Source organism: Quercus suber, unplaced genomic scaffold (assembly GCF_002906115.3).
Source record: "Quercus suber isolate HL8 unplaced genomic scaffold, Cork oak 2.0 scaffold_2, whole genome shotgun sequence".
NCBI classification, from domain to species: Eukaryota; Viridiplantae; Streptophyta; class Magnoliopsida; order Fagales; family Fagaceae; genus Quercus; species Quercus suber.
In genome coordinates, this window is record NW_027069469.1 from 2,433,527 (window position 1) to 2,461,497 (window position 27,971).

General features: G+C 34.2%; 1 protein-coding gene and 1 pseudogene across 1 annotated transcript; both read left to right on the forward strand.

The window, feature by feature from the left end:
- Positions 1-1,746: 1,746 nt before the first annotated feature.
- On the forward strand, positions 1,747-16,603 carry LOC112000171 (12-oxophytodienoate reductase 2). Its single transcript, XM_065760617.1, has 5 exons — positions 1,747-2,005; positions 4,391-4,531; positions 4,640-4,770; positions 6,068-6,244; positions 15,856-16,603. The coding sequence occupies exons 1-5, from the start codon at positions 1,935-1,937 to the stop codon at positions 16,446-16,448; spliced, it is 1,113 nt and encodes a 370-aa protein (XP_065616689.1). The 5' UTR covers positions 1,747-1,934; the 3' UTR covers positions 16,449-16,603.
- Positions 16,604-19,528: 2,925 nt separating this feature from the next.
- On the forward strand, positions 19,529-26,967 carry LOC112032340 (12-oxophytodienoate reductase 2-like; annotated as a pseudogene).
- The last annotated feature ends 1,004 nt before the right edge of the window (positions 26,968-27,971 follow it).

Consider the following 27,971-nt stretch of genomic DNA (forward strand, 5'->3'; position numbering starts at 1 on the left):
TAAAGTGATGTTTTGGTTGATTGGGCTAATTTTTGTTGTTCTATAGGCTAGATGTTTTTGTTGTTGTTTGAACTAATTATGTTGTTCTTGTCATCACCATTATCTTTTTCTTATTATTTAAAGGGAAAAAAATTATATTACAGAGGCTAAAAATAATTTTCATTGGCCCAAATTCTAAAAATGTCATAAAACAAATATACTTTTAATTTTAAAAATAAAAATCTAGGGGGACCATGGCCCCCTTGGTTGTCTCCGTCCCTACTCCCTACCTTTATTTATATATATATATATATATATATATATTCTCTCAATAAAGTTGGCAAATTCCAATTTTCTTTTCAAAAAAATAAAAATGTGGTTCATATTAAGAAAAATATTTTGGCTATACATATTAATTTACTGCCTTAAGAAGCTATAAAAAAAAAATGAACTCTTTTATGTCTCAAAGATTTCTCTTTTTTTAAGTAAAATAAGTGATGACGTGACAAATATAATAATATTTTCATAATTTGTAAGGTTATAGATTATAAGTAATATATCATAAAAATATTTTTTTAAATACAAAATAAAGTTAACGGTGATCTCATATAAAAATAATATACTAAAATCTATATTCTCAAAAAATTTATTTTAAAAAATTATGAAATTGATTGTGAAAGTAAAGAGGTCCACATTGGTTGCCAAATATTCTTGAGGGTTCAATATGTATAGTTTTGACCCATCCCCATCCACCAAACGTCACCACAGACATCAGGCACTGTGAAAAATGTTATGAATACCGTTTTAAAGCAAACATCATTGTCCAATTGGAACCATCCTGCTAGCTTATTGGAGACTCTTTTTTTGGACACAAATCTTTAACGCTTTTTTCATTTCTATAAATACCCATTTGTGTAAGAAGCATTTCATCCCCACTTTTGTCTGAAATCAAGAACAGAAGTAAAGTACTAGCATTCGACAGGAAGAGAATAGAATAGAATCATTATAAATGGCTGCTGAAGCTCCCACCATTCCTCTTCTTACTCCTTACAAACTGGGCAAGTTCAACCTTTCCCACAGGTATACCAATACACCTTGCAAAATTCTTTCTTTTTGTCTAGTATGATCGAATTGTTAATATGTGTGATGGGTTTTGATTTTTTTTACTTTTAATTTTAAAAATAAAAATCTAGGGGGACCATGGCCCCCTTGGTTGTCTCCGTCCCTACTCCCTACCTTTATTTATATATATATATATATATATATATATTCTCTCAATAAAGTTGGCAAATTCCAATTTTCTTTTCAAAAAAATAAAAATGTGGTTCATATTAAGAAAAATATTTTGGCTATACATATTAATTTACTGCCTTAAGAAGCTATAAAAAAAAAATGAACTCTTTTATGTCTCAAAGATTTCTCTTTTTTTAAGTAAAATAAGTGATGACGTGACAAATATAATAATATTTTCATAATTTGTAAGGTTATAGATTATAAGTAATATATCATAAAAATATTTTTTTAAATACAAAATAAAGTTAACGGTGATCTCATATAAAAATAATATACTAAAATCTATATTCTCAAAAAATTTATTTTAAAAAATTATGAAATTGATTGTGAAAGTAAAGAGGTCCACATTGGTTGCCAAATATTCTTGAGGGTTCAATATGTATAGTTTTGACCCATCCCCATCCACCAAACGTCACCACAGACATCAGGCACTGTGAAAAATGTTATGAATACCGTTTTAAAGCAAACATCATTGTCCAATTGGAACCATCCTGCTAGCTTATTGGAGACTCTTTTTTTGGACACAAATCTTTAACGCTTTTTTCATTTCTATAAATACCCATTTGTGTAAGAAGCATTTCATCCCCACTTTTGTCTGAAATCAAGAACAGAAGTAAAGTACTAGCATTCGACAGGAAGAGAATAGAATAGAATCATTATAAATGGCTGCTGAAGCTCCCACCATTCCTCTTCTTACTCCTTACAAACTGGGCAAGTTCAACCTTTCCCACAGGTATACCAATACACCTTGCAAAATTCTTTCTTTTTGTCTAGTATGATCGAATTGTTAATATGTGTGATGGGTTTTGATTTTTTTATTTATTTTGATTTTTTATTTTATTTATAAATCATGTTATGGTTTTTTTTTTTTGTTTGACTTTGATTTTGTAAAAAAAAAAAAGTTGATTGTGACATATCCCAGTTGGGATAATGAATTGTTTTGTTTACAAAGGTTTCAACTTTCAAGAAATCGTAGTTGATTATTTATATATGTCGTTTCCATTATGTAACACTCTTGCCCTTTTGAGCATTTTCTTGTCAGTTCACATCTGTGTTTGTTTTGTGTTTTGACCAAGAAATTACACATTCTTTTCAGGAATTCTCAATATTAATCTGCTAAAAGTCTGAGACTTTGCTAATTTTGCTAATGTTAAGATTGATGGATTTTGTTGGAACTGTATTAGCTGTCTTGCTGAACTTTACTCAGATCATGAGTTGTTAGTGAACCATTTTTTTTAACTTGATCTCAAAAGGATAATCAAGCTGTCATTTGTTTTATCTGAATCTTGTAAAGCATCTCTGCTGTGTAAATTGGTTTTAGATTTGCAGATTAAGGTATCTGATCACCTTGGCTGTCAGGATTCTTTGTGCTTTCAGAACCTCTAAGTAATGTATTTGTAGCTTCATCATGAGAGATTGAGAGTGCTTACATTTATTTACAGTTGCTTTGATTATATAAAATATCAATCTATAGTTATAAAACCATTTCTCAACAATTTTGGTCTTACTTTTTTGGGGCTGGGGAGGGGGGATGAAATCCTTCTATTTATCAGTTTTATGTTGATACCTATGATTACACATTCTGTATGATGAAAAGCAATCCAGTTTGGCTCCCTCATCTATATCCTGCCATAGTACCCAAGTCATTGTTCAAATGCTGTATGGTGTCATTTGATGATCTTGAATCTACATGTGATTAACAGAACTAATTCACCCTATTCTGTGCATAAAAATTCATCAAATTAATTGTTACAAGTTTTTACTTTTTCATCATTCATCTGTAAATATCCCCCCTCCGTTTACATGCTTCATTTTGTTTCTTACTTATGTTTTCTGTTATTTTCTTAAAGTAAAACGTGGCCATGCATGTATTGCACAAGCCACTGCCCCCTCACTAGCAAATTTACAGTACTCATGGGATTGTACTCAGGGGTGTTTAAACTAGACAACTGGGAAGTCCAAACTTCCTTTTGGATCTGCCAAAATATGATTTTATACCTTAGAAAAGCAGTGACTGTGATTATGTTGAAATAAGAAATATCTGAGGTCAACTGCTGCATTCGGTTTGGTCTGCTTGTACAGGGGTTGGACCTGGAGTGGAAGCGAATTGACCAATTTAACTTGTTGTACACTAAGCCTAGGCTAAGTTTGGATACTATAAGAGATTTTTTTTTTTTGGAGAAACAAACACACACACACAAGAGAGAGGGAAAGGGGTTTTAACACAAAGAGTTGAAATGTCATAAGCAGTCACTTTTGAAGTCCATACTACACAAATATATACTTGCCTTCTTTCCAAAATGCTCTCATTAGAATTGTTAAGTTTTATGTTTGAAAACAGTCCTAAATTAAATGCCACTCTTTTTTTTTCAAAAAAAAAAACCTTAGTGCTCTTTGCTGCAGCTTTGTAGGTCTTGGAAAAAGGTAAGCTTATGATATAAACATAGGTTGAAAAGAGAGGTACACGAATTAAAAACAACGTAGGCCCTGAACTGGAAACCAAGTATTTTCAAATTTCAAGTGCATGGCAAATTAGCCATGAATGATATAGAAATTTTCATAGTTGAAGGACCTATAGGATCTTTGTGGTTCTCCTACCCCACTCCAGTACTGCATTTTGCAAAATCTATGTTTAATAATTGATGATATGGTTGTACTTTAACAATGAACAAACTCTAAATGAAAAACAGGAAATTGTAGATCAAGTCAAACATTCTCTGTCTTTGTCTCTGTCACTCTTTTTCATTTAGGTATTTATTTGTTTACTCACAAGGAAAAGCATTATATTATATGCAGAGTTTTTCTGATTTTGTGTTTTTCTTCAGCTTCTAAAACCTTATTTAAAGGTTTATATTTTAGCAATCCACAGGTGAAGTTGTGAAGCTGTCCTTATCTCTGCCATAATCATTCCCAAATGAATTGTTTGATTTGGTTTCATTTGTTACTTGCCTTTTTTTATTAGTATCTATTATAACATATAGAAAGGGGCTTAATCATATTATTCTTCCCGACTTTGCTACAGGAATTACATATTTGATTCTTATAGGGTACTACTTTCTTCAATTAGAAATATTTCTTACTTGATTTACTCAATTTATCATTTAATTTGTATTTTCAGAGTTGTTTTGGCACCATTGACCAGACAAAGATCTTATGGCAATGTTCCTCAGCCACACGCTATCTTATATTATTCTCAGAGAACCTCCAAAGGTGGTCTACTGATAGCTGAAGCCACTGGAGTTTCTGACACTGCTCAAGGGTAATCAATATCTTACCATGTTTCAGACTGAAAGACAATCTCCATTTTGAGGGTTTCCTTTCTTGCCTTAAAATTTTTTATGACTTAGGTTTCTTTGCTATTGTAAAGGTATCCAGACACACCTGGTATATGGACAAAAGAGCAAGTTGAAGCTTGGAAACCCATTGTAGATGCTGTTCATGCCAAAGGTGGAGTTTTCTTTTGTCAAATTTGGCATGTGGGGAGGGTTTCAAATCAAGGTTTGTCTTTGACTGAGACCACCTTTGTATCTTCTCTTTTAATATTGCTTGTTGACAATTGAACTTTTTTAATGGATGGAGAGAGTTGAATGTTTTGTAATATGCTAAAGTACAAAGACTTTATGGTAAATTATTCATGAATTGAGTAGATTTGTGTTTTCTATGCCACATCGTGCTACTTAACTATTGATTTTTGTTGATCTTGAAGGAATTATTGCTTGTGAACCTATTTGTTAGAGAATCAAATTGGATGGAAGTTTTCATTGACTGTTGAAATAACCATGCTTGGTGTTGTAGAATGCTATTCCTGCATAATGAGTGTCACATTTGAAAAAGAAATATACTTTATGAGGAAGATCATTAATTGGCTTGACTCTCATTTTGGAGAAAGTAAAATTAGCAAAAGTAATGATCATTATTGGGTTGAGGGAGTATGGGAAATTTATGCAACAATATAATTATTTTGAAAAATTATTGATTTATCAATGTAGTGGTGTTATTTTTTGCAGTATCTTGTCTACTACAAATGGATTTTTTATTTCAGGGGGCCTTTTATGATGATCATTGCCTCAATGGAAAGGGCATCTTCTATTATAAGTCTGATATGTTAATGTCATTATTTTTTAGCATCTAGTATATACGAAGAAGGTGACAACCACTGCTTCAACAAAATCGAATCACTGTGGTTGGTCGGGCAAAAAGCTAATGATGTTGCCATTTCAATAGAAAAAGGCCATAGTGGGTAGTTGCATGCCACTTTTTCAAAAGCATGATTCTTTCAGTTGGTTGGTCTTTCAAAATCTTTGTAGTTTTGTTTTATATATGTTGACACCACTTGCTCTAAATCAATTGTCAAAATTATTATTGAGTCCTATATCTATGGTAGTCATAGACATTCAACCACCACTTTTTGGCATGTTAGACTGCCCTAAGATCATGAGCTTTCCTTTTTTTTAAATGGAATAAGATCTTGAAATTTCTTTTTTTGGAGTCGAATATTTATACAATCATGTGAAGCACATAATGGAGCTTTTATGCCTTTATGATCCAAAAGAAGTACTAATTTTGTCTCTCCTTTTTTTTTGTGGTTTTCAAATCAACGAAGGTCTTGTCAATTAATTCTTTAGATAATTTTTTTAAAATAAAAATTAAATCTTTGTGAAGAAACATCTTTTTCTAAGTAATTTAACAGATCATAACTCTCATTTTTCCAATTCTTTAAGTGGTGATGGATGATTTCTTTTCAAACTTGTGATTTATTTGAATATTTATTTTTCTTTCATATTGTTGTCTACAGGTTTTCAACCAAATGGTCAAGCTCCAATTTCTTCCACTGATAGGCCTTTGACCCCTCAAATTCGAGCTAATGGAATTGACGTTGCAGAATTTACTCCTCCAAGACGGCTAAGGATAGAGGAAATTCCTCATATTGTCAATGATTTTAGACTTGCTGCAAGGAATGCTATTGAAGCTGGTAAGTTCTTTTCATGTGTTTATAGAAGATAAAAGATATTCGATTGGCCAAATGTACAAGGGAGTGTGACGTAGGACAACCACAAAAATAATAGAATAAGAGATAAAACCCTAGGAGTCAGCACCTAGGGGTTGCTTGGAGTCAGCACCAAGCAAACTGGAGTCGGCACCAGTAAAAGAAAACACACGTTTTTTTAATAATCATCAAAACTGTCTTACAATAATCCAAAAAAGTGTTTAAATAGCTAACATAAAGAAACCCTAAAGAAACCCTAATAATTAAATATTTGGGCTTGCTGAGACTCAAGCTCAATGACTAATAGGCCCTAGCCATAAGGCCACAGGTTGGGCCATCTTCTTTCTCCTATACGTGCGTGTAATTGGGGGCTTGTATCTTGTGTCCGCACCAACTCCCCCCGGGTGAGAAGAACTCGACCCCGTCGAGTGGAAATCTGAAGAGCTCTGATAATACTCCAACAAGTCAGGGTCCAGTCGCTGTAGCTCATCTCGAGTAATCCAAGTGCAATCAGAATCTGGTCGCCCTCGCCACCGAACTAGGAAACGGTGAACTCCTCCATCCCTGGTAGAAACAATCTGTTCATCTAAAATAGCATCAATATTTTTTTTTTTTTGTTTGACTTTGATTTTGTAAAAAAAAAAAAGTTGATTGTGACATATCCCAGTTGGGATAATGAATTGTTTTGTTTACAAAGGTTTCAACTTTCAAGAAATCGTAGTTGATTATTTATATATGTCGTTTCCATTATGTAACACTCTTGCCCTTTTGAGCATTTTCTTGTCAGTTCACATCTGTGTTTGTTTTGTGTTTTGACCAAGAAATTACACATTCTTTTCAGGAATTCTCAATATTAATCTGCTAAAAGTCTGAGACTTTGCTAATTTTGCTAATGTTAAGATTGATGGATTTTGTTGGAACTGTATTAGCTGTCTTGCTGAACTTTACTCAGATCATGAGTTGTTAGTGAACCATTTTTTTTAACTTGATCTCAAAAGGATAATCAAGCTGTCATTTGTTTTATCTGAATCTTGTAAAGCATCTCTGCTGTGTAAATTGGTTTTAGATTTGCAGATTAAGGTATCTGATCACCTTGGCTGTCAGGATTCTTTGTGCTTTCAGAACCTCTAAGTAATGTATTTGTAGCTTCATCATGAGAGATTGAGAGTGCTTACATTTATTTACAGTTGCTTTGATTATATAAAATATCAATCTATAGTTATAAAACCATTTCTCAACAATTTTGGTCTTACTTTTTTGGGGCTGGGGAGGGGGGATGAAATCCTTCTATTTATCAGTTTTATGTTGATACCTATGATTACACATTCTGTATGATGAAAAGCAATCCAGTTTGGCTCCCTCATCTATATCCTGCCATAGTACCCAAGTCATTGTTCAAATGCTGTATGGTGTCATTTGATGATCTTGAATCTACATGTGATTAACAGAACTAATTCACCCTATTCTGTGCATAAAAATTCATCAAATTAATTGTTACAAGTTTTTACTTTTTCATCATTCATCTGTAAATATCCCCCCTCCGTTTACATGCTTCATTTTGTTTCTTACTTATGTTTTCTGTTATTTTCTTAAAGTAAAACGTGGCCATGCATGTATTGCACAAGCCACTGCCCCCTCACTAGCAAATTTACAGTACTCATGGGATTGTACTCAAGGGCGTTTAAACTAGACAACTGGGAAGTCCAAACTTCCTTTTGGATCTGCCAAAATATGATTTTATACCTTAGAAAAGCAGTGACTGTGATTATGTTGAAATAAGAAATATCTGAGGTCAACTGCTGCATTCGGTTTGGTCTGCTTGTACAGGGGTTGGACCTGGAGTGGAAGCGAATTGACCAATTTAACTTGTTGTACACTAAGCCTAGGCTAAGTTTGGATACTATAAGAGTTTTTTTTTTGGAGAAACAAACACACACACACACACACAAGGGAGAGGGAAATGGGTTTTAACACAAAAAGTTGAAATGTCATAAGCAGTCACTTTTGAAGTCCATACTACACAAATATATACTTGCCTTCTTTCCAAAATGCTCTCATTAGAATTGTTAAGTTTTATGTTTGAAAACAGTCCTAAATTAAATGCCACTCTTTTTTTTTCAAAAAAAAAAACCTTAGTGCTCTTTGCTGCAGCTTTGTAGGTCTTGGAAAAAGGTAAGCTTATGATATAAACATAGGTTGAAAAGAGAGGTACACGAATTAAAAACAACGTAGGCCCTGAACTGGAAACCAAGTATTTTCAAATTTCAAGTGCATGGCAAATTAGCCATGAATGATATAGAAATTGTCATAGTTGAAGGACCTATAGGATCTTTGTGGTTCTCCAACCCCACTCCAGTACTGCATTTTGCAAAATCTATGTTTAATAATTGATGATATGGTTGTACTTTAACAATGAACAAACTCTAACGGGAAAAAAGGAAATTGTAGATCAAGTCAAACATTCTCTGTCTTTGTCTCTGTCACTCTTTTTCATTTAGGTATTTATTTGTTTACTCACAAGGAAAAGCATTATATTATATGCAGAGTTTTTCTGATTTTGTGTTTTTCTTCAGCTTCTAAAACCTTATTTAAAGGTTTATATTTTAGCAATCCACAGGTGAAGTTGTGAAGCTGTCCTTATCTCTGCCATAATCATTCCCAAATGAATTGTTTGATTCAGTTTCATTTGTTACTTGCCTTTTTTTATTAGTATCTATTAGAACATATAGAAAGGGGCTTAATCATATTATTCTTCCCAACTTTGCTACAGGAATTACATATTTGATTCTTATAGGGTACTACTTTCTTCAATTAGAAATATTTCTTACTTGATTTACTCAATTTATCATTTAATTTGTATTTTCAGAGTTGTTTTGGCACCATTGACTAGACAAAGATCTTATGGCAATGTTCCTCAGCCACACGCTATCTTATATTATTCTCAGAGAACCTCCAAAGGTGGTCTACTGATAGCTGAAGCCACTGGAGTTTCTGACACTGCTCAAGGGTAATCAATTTCTTACCATGTTTCAGACTGAAAGACAATCTCCATTTTGACGGTTTCCTTTCTTGCCTTAAAATTTTTTATGACTTAGGTTTCTTTGCTATTGTAAAGGTATCCAGACACACCTGGTATATGGACAAAAGAGCAAGTTGAAGCTTGGAAACCCATTGTAGATGCTGTTCATGCCAAAGGTGGAGTTTTCTTTTGTCAAATATGGCATGTGGGGAGGGTTTCAAATCAAGGTTTGTCTTTGACTGAGACCACCTTAATATCTTCTCTTTTAATATTGCTTGTTGACAATTGAACTTTTTTAATGGATGGAGAGAGTTGAATGTTTTGTAATATGCTAAAGTACAAAGACTTTATGGTAAATTATTCATGAATTGAGTAGATTTGTGTTCCCTATGCCACATCGTGCTACTTAACTATTGATTTTTGTTGATCTTGAAGGAATTATTGCTTGTGAACCTATTTGTTAGAGAATCAAATTGGATGGAAGTTTTCATTGACTGTTGAAATAACCATGCTTGGTGTCGTAGAATGCTATTCCTGCATAATGAGTGTCACATTTGAAAAAGAAATATACTTTCTGAGGAAGATCATTAATTGGCTTGACTCTCATTTTGGAGAAAGTAAAATTAGCAAAAGTGATGATCATTATTGGATTGAGGGAGTATGAGAAATTTATGCAACAATATAATTATTTTGAAAAATTATTGATTTATCAATGTAGTGTTATTTTTTGCAGTATCTTCTTTACTACAAATGGATTTTTTTATTTCAGGGGACCTTTTATGATGATCATTGCCTCAGTGGAAAGGGCATCTTCTATTATAAGTCTGATATGTTAATGTCATTATTTTTTTAGCATCTAGTATATACGAAGAAGATGACAACCACTGCTCTAACAAAATCGAATCACTATGGTTGGTCAGACAAAAAGCTAATGATGTTGCCATTTCAATAGAAAAAGGCCATAGTGGGTAGTTGCATGCCACTTTTTCAAAAGCATGGTTCTTTCAGTTGGTTGGTCTTTCAAAATCTTTGTAGTTTTGTTTTAGATATGTTGACACCACTTGCTCTAAATCAATTGTCAAAGTTATTATTGAGTCCTATATCTATCGTAGTCATAGACATTCAACCACCACTTTTTGGCGTGTTAGACCACCCTAAGATCATGAGCTTTCCTTTTTTTTAAATGGAATAAGATCTTGAAATTTCTTTTTTTGGAGTGGAATATTTATACAATCATGTGAAGCACATAATGGAGCTTTTATGCCTTCATGATCCAAAAGAAGTACTAATTTTGTCTCTCCTTTTTTTTGTGGTTTTCAAATCAACAAAGGTCTTGTCAATTACTTCTTTAGATAATTTTTTTTTTTAAATAAAAATTAAATCTTTGTGAAGAAACATCTTTTTCTAAGTAATTTAACTGATCATAACTCTCATTTTTCCAATTCTTTAAGTGGTGATGGATGATTTCTTTTCAAACTTGTGATTTATTTGAATATTTATTTTTCTTTCGTATTGTTGTCTACAGGTTTTCAACCAAATGGTCAAGCTCCAATTTCTTCCACTGACAGGCCTTTGACCCCTCAAATTCGAGCTAATGGAATTGACGTTGCAGAATTCACTCCTCCAAGGCGGCTAAGGATAGAGGAAATTCCTCATATTGTCAATGATTTTAGACTTGCTGCAAGGAATGCTATTGAAGCTGGTAAGTTCTTTTCATGTGTTTATATAAGATAAAAGATATTCGATTGGTCAAATGTACAAGGGAGTGAAGGAATGTACTTTGTACTTGATGAAAGAAAACTGAAAGAACAACGGGGCTCATGGTTACCTTCGTTATTACATAGTCCCTCCATTAAAATGTCATTATTTGTCTTATACACAGGCTTTGATGGAGTAGAGATCCATGGGGCTCATGGCTACCTAATTGACCAATTTATGAAGGATCAAGTGAATGATAGAACAGATCAATATGGTGGATCCCTCGAAAATCGTTGCCGGTTTGCTCTAGAAATAGTTGAAGCTGTTTCTAATGAGATAGGAGCAGACAGGGTTGGAATAAGACTATCTCCTTTTGCAGACTATATGGAATCTGGAGACTCAAATCCAAAAGCTTTGGGCCTTTACATGGCTAAATCCTTAAACAAATATGGTATTCTTTATTGTCACATGGTTGAGCCAAGAATGAAGACAGTTGGAGAAAAATGTGACTGTCCCCATAGTCTTGTGCCAATGAGAAAGGCTTTTAAGGGTAACTTTTTTGTTGCTGGGGGTTATGACAGGGAAGATGGGAACAGAGCTATTACTGAAAACCATGCAGATCTTGTTGTTTATGGTCGTCTAAAAAAAAAAAAAAAAAAAAAAAAAAAAAAAAAAAATTGTTACTGTGATAGCCCACTGCATGTATTGGGTTTTTAATTATTCATGCACAAGTACATTTGTCCAAGTAAGATCCAGTCATTTGAGGAGCCAAGCACGTGACTATCAAGTGCAGTTAGTTGGCCACTGACCAGGGTACAACTCTTACTTTCTTTTTGGTGGATTCAACTTTGTCTCATTGAAAATATTATCTTTATATTTTTTATGTGCATGTCCTACCATATCCCACTGGCCTACCCATTTTGTGCCTGAGTTCGTTATTTTATTATTTGTGCTTTCTTTTAGTACCCATTCTAAAAAAAAAAAAAAAAAAAAAAAAAAAAAAACAATTCTTTGAAATATCTGATTCTCTTTATTAATTGTGGAGCTTATTGGAAATTGACGTTTATTTGGGCTATCTTTCAATATTGTGAATACTTGTCACTCTTGACTGCAATTTATTCTTGTAATTCATTGATCCAATCCCTACATACACTATTGCTTGACCTTAATTTTACATTGAGAATTGGTTAGCTTGAGTTTTTGTGAATCTCAATTGCATTCATATATATAGTGTGCATGCATCTACGTAGTGGTCGCATCATGTCAAACTCTGAACATCAATCCACTTCCGAGTCTAGAACCTCCTTAGAGGAAACCATAGCTGAACTAGCAAAAAATGTCCAAAATTTAATGGATAGGGTTGGACAAATTGAGGCATCTCAACGGGAGACCATTAACCATGAAGGAGATAATATGCTTAGGCAACATAACTTCGGTTACTTTAATAGGGCTCCAAACTTTGAACCTGATCACTTATAATCACAATGGCCCTAGGGATTTTGATGATAGGATGTTTAAGGACAAGATAGATGCGCCACCTTTGATGGCTGCCTAGACCCATGGGTTTTCACTGATTGGTTGCGTCAAATGGAGAAATTCTTTGACTATTACCATTGGGCTGAAAACAAGAAAGTGAGGTATGCTAGGATGAAGTTAATTGGTAGAGCTGACCTTTTTTGGGAAGACTTGGAGGAAACCCTTAGGCGACGACGTGAGCCCCCATTACTGATTGGCTTGAGATGAAGAATGCACTCTCGAGGAATTATCTTCCTTCAACTTATAGGAGCTCCCTTCTTGAAGAATGGGATCGCCTAAGGCAAGGCAATACTCCTGTGGCTGAATATATAGAGAAGTTCATGGAGTTTAAGAGACGTATTCAAATAGTCGAGGAAGAGGTTGTTACACTCAATAGGTTCAAGAAAGGTTTAAATGCTAGCCTACTAGGAGAGATTATCACTCGAGGAGTCACTACCTTAAGAGAAGCATATGAGCTTGCTAGGAATTGTGAGTTAGCATCCAAATCTATCTTTTGGCGACGTTCTGAGCCTCGGAGTGTTCCACCAACCGCTCAACCTTTTGGTAGTAGACCTAGACTTGCCTTACCCCCTAAGGTCAACCCAATAGTACCCAATAGAAAAAGAGGACAAAGGAAAGGTGTGGTCAATGAGCCCTCAAGATTAGGCTCTCGCCTCCAATGCTTCAAATGCAATGGGGTTGGACACATCGCCGCTAGGTGTCCCTCTAGAGCCCTTGTCATTCAAGAGGGTGATGAAAAGGTTGAAGATGTTGAGGAGCTAGTGTATGACCCAAATGTTGAAGGAACCCAAGATGTTGAAGCAGAATGGAAGATGATCCTAGCTACCTTGCATGCATTAGAGCCATTTCTCCCCAAGTTGATGACTTCAAGGACTTTGGTGTCCCTAGAGTGAATGTGGTAAGGTGCGCTTTGACGGAGCAGAGAGACACTGGTGATTGGCGAAGAAGTGCCATCTTCCAAACTTACACTAAGTGTGGAGACAAAACTTGCAAGGTTATTATAGATAGTGGGAGTTGCATTAATGCGGTGTCCTCTAACGTTGTCTCCGCCTAGGCTTGAAATTGACCCCTCACCCTAACATATAGAGTTTCTTGGGTGGATACTCCTCTATAGCCATCAAAGAAAGATGTGTTGTCCCACTTCAATTCCTCACCTACAAGGCTGAAATATGGTGTGATGTAATTCCATGGATGTAGGGCATATTATCTTAGGTAGACCTTGGCTTTATGATTTGGATGTCACCCTCTATGGCGATCCAATTCTTGCTCATTTATGTTTGAAGGTAAGAAGATTGTGCTCAATCCTTTAAAACCTAAGCCAATCGACATGAGCAAGAAGAAAGAAGCACCAAAGGCGAAAGACCTGAACATTATAAGCCTAAGGCGTTCGAGAAGGGTAGCGGTTCAAGAATCTATTGTATTTGTCTTAGTTGCTAGGGAAGTTCATGGAGAGACCCTGTGAGGAGCAGCCTGAGGAAGTGAAATTAGTGCTCCAGGAATTTAAGGATGTTTCCCTGAGGAACTCCCCGATCATTTACCACCCATGCGTGACAATAACACGCCATAGATTTTGTGCCTGGAGCGACCCTACCTAATTTACCTCACTATAGGATGAGCCCTGCAGAGCATGCCGAGTTACAAAGGCAAGTAGAAGAACTACTTAGGAAGGTTTTGTTCGTCGAAAGCATGAGTCCTTGTGCAGTCCTGCACTCTTACCCCAAAGAAAGATGGAATTGGAGGATGTGTGTTGATAGTCGTGCCATCAACAAGATCACTGTGAATATCGTTTTCCTATCCTCGGGATGACATGTTGGATATGATGGCTGGAGCAACGATTCTTAAGATAGACTTGAAAGCGGCTATCATCAATTAGGGTTCGTTCTGGTGATGAGTGGAAGACTGCCTTCAAGACGAAGGATGGTTTATATGAGTGGATGGTCATGCCTTTTGGATTGTCCAATGCCTAGTACCTTTATGAGAGTGATGACCAAGTGCTCAAGCCTTTTATGGGAAAATTCTTGGTTGNCAATTCTCAATGTAAAATTAAGGTCAAGCAATAGTGTATGTAGGGATTGGATCAATGAATCACAGGAATAAATTGCAGTCAAGTAGTGACAGTATTCACAATATTGAAAGATAGCCCAAATAAACGTCAATTTCCAATAAGCTCCATAATTAATAAAGAGAATCAGATATTTCAAAGAATTTTTTTTCTTTTTTTTTTCTTTTTTTTTTTTTTAGAATGGGTACTGAAAGAAAGCACAAATAATAAAATAACGAACTCAAGCACAAAATGGGTAGGCCAGTGGGATATGGTGGGACATGTACATAAAAAATATAAAGATAATATTTTTCAATGAGACAAAGTTGAATCCACCAAAAAGAAAGTAAGAGTTGTACCCTGGTCAGTGGCCAACTAACTGCACTTGATAGTCATGTGCTTGGCTCCTCAAATGACTAGATCTTACTTGGACAAATGTACTTGTGCATGAATAATTAAAAAGCCCAATACATGCAGTGGGCTATCACAGTAACAATTTTTTTTTTTTTACAATAACTTCTTTTTCTTTTCTTTTCTTTTTTTTTCTTTTTTTTTTGGGTTTGTGGGTGTGGGTTCTGTGATCAGAGGCGGGCACGGATGGTGGTCACTGGCTTGGGAGGTGTCACTGGCTTCTCTGTTGGCTTGGGGATGAAAAACTCGTGTGGGGCTGCGGGATATACGCGGATTGCAGGGGCTGGTTTGGGCTTGTTCAAGATTTCATGAGGCAAATACTTGAAAGGTAATGTCATCCTTGGCTGGTTTGCTCTTTTGACGGTTTGACTTTCACGTGGTTGTCTACGGTTGTATTGAATGGATCGGAAGTTTGCTCTGATACCAAAACTGACGTAGGACAACCACAAAAATAATAGAATAAGAGATAAAACCCTAGGAGTCAGCACCTAGGGGTTGCTTGGAGTCAGCACCAAGCAAACTGGAGTCGGCACCAGTAAAAGAAAACACACGTTTTTTTAATAATCATCAAAACTGTCTTAGAATAATCCCAAAAAGTGTTTAAATAGCTAACATAAAGAAACCCTAAAGAAACCCTAATAATTAAATATTTGGGCTTGCTGAGACTCAAGCCCAATGACTAATAGGCCCTAGCCATAAGGCCACAGGTTGGGCCATCTTCTTTCTCCTATACGTGCGTGTAATTGGGGGCTTGTATCTTGTGTCCGCACCAGAGTGAAGGAATGTACTTTGTACTTGATGAAAGAAAACTAAAAGAACAACGGGGCTCATGGTTACCTTTGTTATTACATAATCCCATCATTAAAATGTCATTATTTGTCTTATACACAGGCTTTGATGGAGTAGAGATCCATGGGGCTCATGGCTACCTAATTGACCAATTTATGAAGGATCAAGTGAATGATAGAACGGATCAATATGGTGGATCCCTCGAAAATCGTTGCCGGTTTGCTCTAGAAATAGTTGAAGCTATATCTAATGAGATAGGAGCAGACAGGGTTGGAATAAGACTATCTCCTTTTGCAGACTATATGGAATCTGGAGACTCAAATCCAAAAGCTTTGGGCCTTTACATGGCTGAATCCTTAAACAAATATGGTATTCTTTATTGCCACATGGTTGAGCCAAGAATGAAGACAGTTGGAGAAAAATGTGACTGTCCCCATAGTCTTGTGCCAATGAGAAAGGCTTTTAAGGGTAACTTTTTTGCTGCTGGGGGTTATGACAGGGAAGATGGGAACAGAGCTATTGCTGAAAACCATGCAGATCTTGTTGTTTATGGTCGTCTGTTTTTAGCTAATCCAGATTTGCCTAAGAGATTTAAGCTCAATGCTCCTCTTAACAAGTACAACAGAGACACATTCTACGTCTCTGACCCTGTCCTTGGATACACTGATTATCCATTCCTTGAAGACATTGCTTAGGTTTTCAAGGAGAAGAGAGAAAATAAATTGTCCAAAAATATTGCCCTATGTAATTTCTTTCTTGTTTTTCTTGTTTTCATTGTACTGTACAAGTGCAACAAAAAGATTTGATAGATCTAAATAATTTTGAAGTGGTTATTCTCTTCTAGTGATAATATTGTTCGTGCTGATCTGCTTCTTAGCCAAACTAATCATGATTTTAAAGCATAATTTGGCTATTACAAGCAATGATTCTTAAATTGACAACTATGCGCATAGGATTTTGCCTTTAGCTTTAGCTACAATGGACTCAGTCTCATTTACTTTTTGGCATACATAAGGTCTGCATTGAACCATTATAAGTGGCTACTCAATTACTTGTGATATTATCCATATTTAGGGCATGTAGGCTTATTTTCTCACTTCCATTCATAATAAAGTGACTAAATTTCAAGCTAGTTGTCAACCTTATCTTTCTAAGCTTGAGACCAATTGTGTACAAAATATTTGACATTAAGCACAAACACAAGTGGAGTTTACAAATGGAATTATACACATACACATGATTTGCAAACAACATTTCATCAGTTTCTTGGCAACCAAGAGGAGTCTAAGAAAAGTTATTTATGATTGACAATTGGCATTATAAGGTTAGCTCCATTGTTTATAGTTGAAAAGTAAAGAAAATTAGGAGGATTATCTCTGGATTGAAGAGAACATATACATAACACATATCATGGGTATGTGTGTTGAATCTATTGTTGACATGATAACGTGGTTTAAGTAGAACTGTAATGGGTTCTACTTACTCTATTTACTTATTCTTTACTTAATGAAAATGTGAATATACTGTGCAAAGATCAATCAATGAATCAAAGCTAACACCAGAGCTAGAAACATCTTCAGGAACCAGTATATCAAAATCACTAACAAACCATTTTGCAGTCATCCTTGTGTTGCTAACATATATTGTCCATCTTGAAGCAAAGGGACAAACTCAACAGCACTAATCAAGTTAAAGTAGACCAAACTAAGTTCACTAATGTAAATTGAGGAAGCAATTGCTCTGAATTGTAATGGGTTCAAGTAATTTAGGATGCTAGGAGCAGGTATAGATAAATGATAAATCCAAAGCAAACCTATGATATTTTTCTATCCAATCTGAATATTGAAAGTTGCATAGAGTTATTGTTAGAATTTTTGGACAAAGCTGTAACATCTCAATGATGAGTATGGGAGAAAGGACAAACATATGAATGACAGGTTTGCACAGCATTGCAAAAATTTAGAATAAGTAAGAGAAGATCAAACAGGAGATAGAAGCAGAATTGAAAATTCTTCTAGTCTCATGAGGCCTCTGGGGAGTCTCACTTAAAAGATAACATATAGAAACATACCGTTAGTAGTAAGGACTTTTAATTAGTTGAATTTTCTATGCATAGAAGTAGATAATAAAATTTTGAACTCTCCTTGATGTATAGCACAGAAACATCTATTTACTGTGAACATGAACTTAGCATTTAGCCAAATTTTATGTGTCCACATTCGCATATCATTCCTTTGTATGTGTGTGTGATTTCAACCAGGATTCCATAAAAAAAGATTTGATAATGGCTAAGTTACTAAATATGGATTTGAGTTTGTCCATAGAAATTTCCAAATTGAAAAGGCAAGTTTGGTCTTCTAAAGCCACAATTTTTTTTTTTGGGTAAAACTAAAGCCACAATTACTCTATCCAATATGGGGAATTCGATAGAAAAAATGCCAAACTACAATAATAATAAATAAACAAGTGAGTAATTATATTTGATTCTCAAAAAAAAGTGAGTAATTATATTTAGTAAGCCTAACAATGCCAAAGTGCTCAAAACAGAGAGACATAGATCACAAACTTGACTCACAAAAATAGTGGACCGCCCAATAATATAGATAAAATAAACTTAAGTATTAAGGTAGTAAGTTAAAAATAATATTGCAACCCATCCACCAACAATCAATAATTGTGAATTTATAAGTTATCATTATGATATTAATTAATTGTGTCTATGTGTATTAATCATTTGACAATGTCTAGGAAATATTCTCTCTTTATTCGATTGGTATTTGTATAAATTTAGGGATTTTTTTTATAAAAAATAATAAATAGATCTAAAATTTATTGATCAGATTTGATAAATAATGATTTTTAAAGTGATGTTCCGGTTGATTGGGATACTTTTTGTTGTTGTATGGACTAGATGTTTTGTTCTTATTTGAACTAATTAGGTTGTTCTTGTGGTTACCACCGTCGTTTGAAATATTTTTGTTATTATTTAAAGGGGAATAAAATTAAATTACGAGGGCTAAAAATAATTTTCTTTGGCCTAAATACTAGAAATCTCATACAACATATATACTCTTAATTTTAAAAATAAAAATCTAGTGGGGCCATGGCCCCCTTGGGTGGCTCTGTTCCGCCCTTCCAAAAAATTTTTTTTTTTTCCTCAAAAAAGTTGGCAAATTCCAATTTTCTTTCAAAATAAAAAAATGTAGTTCATATTAAGAAAACAATTTATAATTCTTTCAACTGTACATACTAATTTACTGCCCTAAGAAGCTATAAAAAAAATTGTGAACTATTTTATGTCTCAAAGATTGCTCTTTTTTAAGTAAAACAATTGGTGACATGACAAATTTAATAATATTTTCATAATAAAATTATGAGTAATATATGATAAAAATGATTTTTTCTTTAAATAAAAAATAAAATTAGTGGTGATATGATGTAAAAAAAAAAAAAAAAAAACTAAAATCTAAAACACAATCTGTATTCTCAAAATTTTATTTTAAAAAAATTTATGAAATTTATTGCGGACGTAAAGTGGTGCCATTCATAGAAGCAGAACGCATGGTTAATTGGGCCATGGTCCACATTGGTGGCCGAACTTTTTTTGAGGGTTCAATGTATATAGTATTTCCAAACGCCAGCACAGACATCATTATGAATACCATTTTAAAGCAAACATCATTGTCCAATTGGAACCATCCTGCTAGCTTATTGGAGACTTTTTTTTTTTTTGGACACAAATCTATAAATACCCATTTGTGTAACAAGCATTTCATTCCCACTTTTGTCTGAAATCAGGAACAAAAGCAAGGTACTTGCATTCAACGGGAAAGAATAGAATAGAATCATTGAAAATGGCTGCTGAAGCTCCCACCATTCCTCTTCTTACTCCTTAGAAACTAGGCAAGTTCAACCTTTCCCATAGGTATACCAATACACCTTGAAAAATTCTTTCTTTTTTTGTTTTTGTTTTTGTTTTTGTTGTTTAGTATGATCTGAATTGTTAATATGAGTGAAGGGTTTTGATTTTTTTTTTTTTTGTCTTTTTTTTTATGAAATCATGTTATATGTTTTTTTTGTTTGGCTTTGGTTTTGCCTTAAAAAAAAAGGTATTTGTGATTGTGACATATTCCGTTGGGATAATGAACTGTTTTGTTTACGAAGGTTTCAACTTTCAAGAAATTGTAGTTTATTATTGTAGCACTAAGCATTAGCATTTTCTATGAAATATCTTATTTTACTATCTTAAAAGTTATTTTATCTATTAGAGTATCCCCATTCGAAAATTGTATCCTATCCTATTTTTCCATTTCAAAAAACTACTTTATCAATTATATCATACCATTTTACAACACAACCAACATCCTAACTTTTATTTTCCTATTCCACTCATTAAAATAATATATATTACCCATTAAAATAATATAATATATTTCAATACAACTCTCTCTCTTTCTCCTCCACCTTTCTTCCACTTTATCAATTAAAATATATTATAATTTTTACTAAAGTGCTACAGTGTCATCATCCATTTAGGATGGCACTGTAGCACAATTGCAAAAAAATTTGCAATTGTAAGATTTTACAAGTCTGGCTGCTAGGCTCTTTTTGTGCCTTTATGCTAGATTTTCCCTACATATACCATTTACAATTGCCAATTGGAATGCTCTTATACCATACTATTTTACAACACACCTAACATCTTAATTTTTATATTCGTATACAACACATTAAGATAATATATTACATAATAAAATATATAACCCGAAAAAAAAAAAAGTATTTTAATTTTGTGGTGAATTAGGGAGAGAGAGAAAGAGGAGATGTTTTGAGGTGAATGAATAAAAAATATTATTTTAATTTTGCAATTGAGCTACAATATAATCCTAAATTTAGGATGGTACTATTGCACAATTGCAAATTTTTTTACAATTGCAAGACCGTGTAATGGGCTATTATTGTGCTTTGATGCTAAAATTCAGCATATTATAGCACATGCAAGATTGGGTACTGATGCTCCAAAATTTTGGCATTTGGCACACTAGACACCAAAAAACCTTTCACATCAGATATTCTAAATGCTAAAAAATTTAGCATTGATGTACCATACAATTTCATATTTGGAACTGTAGGGCATAAAATCTTATACGTGCTAAACATATTTTGGTATTTTTTTTATTCCAGTTTCTCTCTCCCATGTCACATCCTGAGTCCTCTCTCCCATTCTTTCTCTCTATGTCTCTCTTTGTCACATGGGGCCACAATAAAATATATTTGTTTTTTTAATTTTTTAATATAGATAAGGTTTGTTTTAAATTATTTTAATGTGATGTAATCTTAAAATAAAATATGTGATGTAAAGTGTATTGTAAAATTGTATGTTAAAATAGATAAAATAACTTTTTGATGTGTCAAATGCTAAAATTTTGAGAAAAGTTGACGCTAGTACTAACACTCTTGCCATTTTGCTTTAAAAAAAAAAAAAAAGAAAAGAAAAAGAAAACACTCTTGCACTTTTCAGCATTTTTTTGTCAGTTCACATATCTGTGTTTGTTTTGTGTTTGACTAAGAAATGACACATTTTTTCAAGAATTCTCTATATTAATCTGCCAAAAGTGTGAGACTTTTCTAATTTTTGATAATGTTAAGATTGATGAATTTTGTTGGAACTGCATCAACTGTCACGCTGAGCTCTACTCAGTACCCACTTCATGAGTTGTTCGTGATGATTTTTTCCTTTGATCTCAAAAGGACAATAAATCTGGCATTTGGTTTATCTGGATTTTGTGAATCATCTCTATTGTGTAAATTGGTTTTAGATTTGCAGATTAAGGTATCTGATCACCTTGGCTGTCAGAATTCTGTGTTTTCAGAACCTCTAAGTAATGTGTTAGTAGCTTCATCATGAGCGCGCTGACATTTATTTACAGTTTCTTTGATTATTTAAGATATCAATCTATAGTTATGAAATCATTTCTCAACAATTTTGTTCTGACTTTTTTTGGGCTGGGGAGGGGAGATGAGACCCTTCAATTTATATGTGTTATGTTGATACCTATGACTACACATTCTGTATGATGAAAAGCAATCCAGTTTGCCTCCCTCTTCTATATCCTGCCGTAGTACCCAAGTCATTCTTCAAATGCTGTATGTTTGAAAAACTCTCTCAAACTTATAGTATTTTCTCACAGAAAACACTGAAAAGAAAAACCAGAGAAAAGGAAAGAAAACAGAGAGGAAGAGAGAGCTGAGATATTTCACAAGAATTTCTTAACTGAATATATTCCACACTACATTCAATAATGAAGGCTACAGGTTATATTTATACAATCACAGAATGAGAGAAGGAGAGCACGAGGGAGATGAATAACAAACTCACACGTGCTCTAACAACCTCACACACGTGCTCTACTAAAACTAACTAACTACTAACAGCTTACTTAGTTAATATATATATATACTGAAACGACACCGTGTACTTCAAAGGAAAGATTTCTCAAATATATAAAACGGCACCGTTCCTTTTAATGAGAAACGGTGACGTTTTGTTTTAGTTTTTCCTTTGTGTTTTCCCAGCCTTGTATACGACACCGTTCTGATAGTCTTGACCGTTGGAGCTGCATCTTCTTCTTACTTAGGATTTGAATGCTCTGGACTGCTATGGCTTTCAATGTTATCATTTGACGATCTTGAACCTACATGAGATTAGCAGAACTAATTCACCCTACTCTGTGCGTAAAAATTCATCAAATTAATTCTTCCAAGTTTTTACATGCTTCATTATGTTTCTTACTTATCTTTTCTGGTATTTTCTTAAAGTAAAACGTGGCCATGCATGTTTCTTAAAGTAAATTAGCTATGAATGATACAGAAACTGTCATAGTTGAAGGACCTACAGTATCTTTGAGGTTCTCCTACCCCGCTCCAGTACTGCATTTTTGTGAAATCTGTCTTTAATACTAGACAATATGGTTGTACTTTAACGATGAACAAACTCTAAAGGAAAAAAAGATATTGTAGATCAAGTCAAACATTCTCTGTCTCTGTCTCTGTCACTCTTTCTCATTTGTGTTTTTCTTCAGCTTCTCAAACCTTATTTAAAGGTTTATATTTTAGCAATCCACAGGTGAAGTTGTGAAGCTGTCCTTATCTCTGCCACAATCATTCCAAAATGAATTGTTTGATTTCATTTCATTTGTTACTTGCCTTTTTTTTAGTATATATTATGACATAGAGAAAGGGGCTTAATCATATTATTCTTCCTGACTTTGCTACAGGCAACATGTATTTGATTCTTATAGGGTACTACTTTCTTTAATTAGAAAGATTTCTTACTTGATTTACTCAATTTATCATTTAATTTGTATTTTCAGAGTTTGTTTTGGCACCATTGACTAGACAGGGATCTTATGGCAATGTTCCTTAGCCACATGCTATCTTATATTATTCTCAGAGAACCTCCAAAGGTGGTCTACTGATAGCTGAAGCCACTGGAGTTTCTGACACTGCTCAAGGGTAATCAATTTCTTACCATGTTTCCCACTGAAATACAATCTCCATTTTGAGGGTTCCCTTTATTGCCTTAAAATTTTTTATGACTTCTTAGGTTTCTTTGCTATTGTAAAGATATCCAGACACACCAAATATATAGACAAAAGAGCAAGTTGAAGCCTGGAAACTCATTGTAGATGCTGTTCATACCAAAGGAGGAGTTTTCTTTTGTCAAATTTGGCATGTGGGCAAGGTTTCAAATCAAGGTTTGTCTTTGACTAAGACCACCTTTATATCTTCTCTTCTAATATTGCTTGTAGACAATTGAACTTTTGTAATGATTTATGAATTGTAAATGAGTAGATTTAAGTTTTCTATACCATATTGTGTTTACTTAACTGTTAATTTCTATTGATCCTGAAGGAAGTACTGCATGTGAACCTATTTGATAAAAATCAAATGGGATGGAAGTTTTGATTGATTGCTGAAATAACCATGCGTTGGTGCTGTAGAATGCTATTCCTTGCAATGCATAATAGAATGCTATTCCTTGCAATGCATAAGGAGTGTCACATTTGAAAAATAAACGTACTTTTTGAGGAAGAGCATTAATTGGCTCGACTCTTATTTTAGAGAGTAAAGTTAGCAAAAATGATGATCATTGTTGGATTGAGGTAATAAGGGAAATTTATGCAACATATAATTATTTTGAAAAATTATTGATCTATCAATGTAGTGGTGTTATTTTTTGCATTATCTCTACTATAAATGGATTTTTTTATTTATTTATTTATTACAAGGGGGCTTTCATGATGATCATTGCCTCAGTGGAAGAGCAGAAGGGGCATCTTCTATTATAAATCTAATATGTTAATGTCATTTTTTTTAGCATCTAATATCTACAAATAAGGTGAAACCCATTGCTTTAACAAAATCGAATCACAGTAGTTGCTTTGACAAAAAGCTGATAATGTTGTCACTTTGGCTAAAGGCTAGAGTGGGTGGTTGCATGCCACTTTTTCAAAAGCATGGTTCTTTCAGTTGGTTGGTCTTTCAAAATATGTGTAGTTTTGTTTTAGATATGCAGACACCACTTGCTCTAAATCAATTGTCAAGATCATTATCGAGTCATATATCTATGGTAGTCACAAACAGCCAACCACCACTTTTTGGCGTGTTAGACAGCCCTAAGATCATGAGCTTTCCCTTTTTGACATGGAATAAGATTTTGAAATTTTCTTTTTCGGAGTGGATTATTTATGGAACCCCATCCTTCTACTATACAATCATGTGAAACACTTAGAGTGTTGCAATATACAAAAAGAGTGTTGCAATAGTGGTGGTATAGGTAAATTTTTTACCTACATTGCTGCAGTGCACATCTATATATGGTTGTACATTGTAGCTGAAAGCTAAAAAAAAAAAAAATTATTTTTTTATTCTCCCTCCATATAAAATATTATTTGTTCGTTCTTCTTTTTCTTCATATGTCTTAACTCTACCTCTCAACTCTTAAACTCTCACATCTCTGTCTCACCGCCGTCGGCCCACCCGAAGCTTAATGTCACCGACAGTGGTTGATATTTGCGTTGATTTGTGCAGTGGGTGTAGTGGTTGATGGGTTTGGTTTGATTTGTGCAATGGGTGCAGGGTTTGTGTTGATTTTTGCAGTGGGTGTGATGGTTTCTGGCGGTGGGTTCAATGGTTGATGGGTCTATATTTATTTTTTTATATTCGTGCAGTGCTTGTGGTGGTTTCCGATAGTGAGTACAGTGGTGGCTAGTTTGGTTCGACGATGGTCTGGGTTTGATGGTGGTTTTTGTGCCTCTTGGTCTTCTTTCTTCTCTCTCTCTCTCTCTCGATCAACTTTCGCTGGGTATAAAATCAATGTGTCGCCCAAATTGGGTCACAATTTGCCGCTGGGTATAAAATCAAGCTCAGATCTGTTGGGTTTTGAGGGTGGATCCAAGGCACCATAATCTGGTGGTTGTGTTTGTTTTGGTTTTGATGTGGTTATGGTGGATGTTTTTATTATATTATTATTCTAATGAGTTATTTGTATTATTTTAATCAAATAGCTAAAAATATTGATCCATTGATGTTGGATGTGAAGAAGATAAAGTGACTTTTGTAGGTGCCAAATAGCTAAATTTTTAACTCCACTCTTATGGATGCTCTAATGGAGCTATTATGCCTTCTTGATTCAAAAGAAGCATTAATTTTGCCTCTTATTTATTTATTTGTGATTTGCAAATCAATAAAGGTCTTGTCAATTACTTCTTTAGATAAATGCTTTTTTTCTTAAAGAAAAAAAAAATTGTGAAGAAAAGAAAGATCATTTTCCTCTTATTTATTTATTTATTTATTTATTTGTGATTTGCAAATCAATAAAGGTCTTGTCAATTAATTCTTTAGATAAATGTTTTTTTTCTTAAGAAAAAAAAATTGTGAAGAAAAGAAAGATCATTTTCTAAGTAATTTAATAGATCATAATTCTCATTTTTTTTTTCTAATTCTTGAAGTGGTGATGGATGATGTCTTATCAAACTTATTTGAATTATTTGGATATTTATTTTTCTTTATATTGTTGTCTATAGGTTTTAAGCCAAATGGCCAAGCCCCAATTTCTTCCTCTGACAGGCCTCTGACCCCTTAAATTCGATCTAATGGAATAGTCGTTGCAGACTTCACTCCTCCAAGGTGGCTACGGATAGAGGAAATTCCTCAAATTGTCAATGATTTTAGACTTGCTGCAAGGAATGCTATTGAAGCTGGTAAGTTCTTTTCATGTGTTTATATAAGATAAAAAATATTTGATTGGTCAAATGTACAAGGGAGTGAAGGAATGTACTTTGTACTTGATGAAAGAAAACTGAAAAAACTACAGGGCTCATGGTTAGCTTTGTTATTACATAGTCCCTTCATTAAAATGTCATTATTTGTCTTATACACAGGATTTGATGGAGTAGAGATCCATGGGGCTCATGGTTACCTAATTGACTAGTTTATGAAGGATCAAGTGAATGATCGAATGGATCAATATGGGGGATCCCTCGAAAATCGTTGCCGGTTTGCTCTAGAAATAGTTGAAGCCATCTCTAATGAGATAGGAGCAAACAGGGTTGGAATAAGGCTATCTCCTTTTGCAGACTACATGCAATCCGGAGACTCAAATCCAGAAGCTTTGGGCCTTTACATGGTTGAATCCTTAAACAAATATAAGATTATTTATTGCCACATGGTTGAGCCAAGAATGAAGACAATTGTAGAAAAGAGTGAATGTCCCCACAGTCATGTGCCAATGAGAAAGGCTTTTAAGGGTAGCTTTTTTGTTGCTGGGGGTTATGACAGGGAAGATGGGAACAAAGCTATTGCTGAAAACTGTGCTAATCTTGTTGTTTCTGGTCGTCTGTTTTTAGCTAATCCAGATTTGCCTAAGAGATTTAAGCTTAATGCCCCTCTCAACAAGTACAACAGAGACACATTCTACATCTCTGACCCTGTCCTTGGATACATTGATTATCCATTCCTTGAAGACATTGCTTAGGCTTTCAAGGAGAAGAGTGAAAATAAATTATCCAATAACATTGCCCTATGTAATTACTTTCTTGTTTTTAGTGTTTTCATTGTACTGTACAAGTGCAACAAAAAGATTTGATAGATCTAAATAATTTTATTTATTCATTTCACCATTGGTTAAGGTATGCATATGCATATGAAATTTCTTGCAAACATTAATAATGAGACAAATGCTATTACATTGCGCTAGTATTAGTTTTAAACTAGTCGCGGACCCATGCAATGCGTGGAAATGGATAATTACTTTGTAATTTTGATATAAGTATAATTTGTACTCCTAAATTTGTTGAAAATAATTTGTTCTACCAAAAAATTAAGAGAAATGTTATGTTGACAATAATTTCACAACAAATCATGTGTAGTAGGTTGTTATTGGTTGGCAAAAGAATAATTTTAATGATAGGTTTAAATTAGAACTAATAACAACTTATCAACTATGACGTGTTGTACATTCTCACAAAAAAAAAAAACTATGACTTGTTGTAAAAACGTTGTAGATGTAGCACTTCTCAAAAATTAAACGATTTTCTAAAATTATTTTTCATCTCAATATCTCTAAAAATACAAATATATCATTTGTAGGGACTCAAGTTAGAAAGGTGCCCTAACAATACATTTCTAGAGAGTGAGATGAAGAACTAGGCCCTAATAGACTAACAACAGTACACAAGCAACTCTTCACCATTGAAGGGGAATGGACCCAATTTATGACTAAGGGTAGCTCCTCGGCACTGGTCCGAGGAGGTTCCTTCTCCCTTTTTTCTTCCCCCCCCCCCTCCCCTTAACTGCTTTGCTTGCCCTTCTTATATAGTCCTCTTCCTCCTATCTCGTTCTTCCATCTGTTGATCATCCATTTGCCTTCCCTCTGACCGTCCGTCCCATTAGAGGCCTTATCAGTACTCGAGTGGTTCACAATGATCAACGTTACCCTGTTAAGAGGTTACATCCCCATTAATGCAGCCAGGGGGGGTTAGATGAGCGCATTAAGTGTGGAGGTGACAACCTGTTCTGGGCTTGTCCCCCACCTGAAATTAGCCTCAGTACGCCGAGGACAGGTCCTCGGCGTGGATCCAAAAAAGCATAAGTCTTCATAAAACAGCCTCGGACGATCATCCCTCCTCGGCATGGGCCTTGGGCCAACTGTAAGA

Bases quoted from the DNA above. Each gene is read 5' to 3' on its own strand.
- LOC112000171 (XM_065760617.1), top strand. From the start codon at position 1,935: ATGGCTGCTGAAGCTCCCACCATTCCTCTTCTTACTCCTTACAAACTG. The intron at 4,532-4,639 runs GTAATCAATATC...GCTATTGTAAAG, and splicing joins GTTTCTGACACTGCTCAAGG to GTATCCAGACACACCTGGTA. The intron at 4,771-6,067 runs GTTTGTCTTTGA...TGTTGTCTACAG, and splicing joins GGGGAGGGTTTCAAATCAAG to GTTTTCAACCAAATGGTCAA.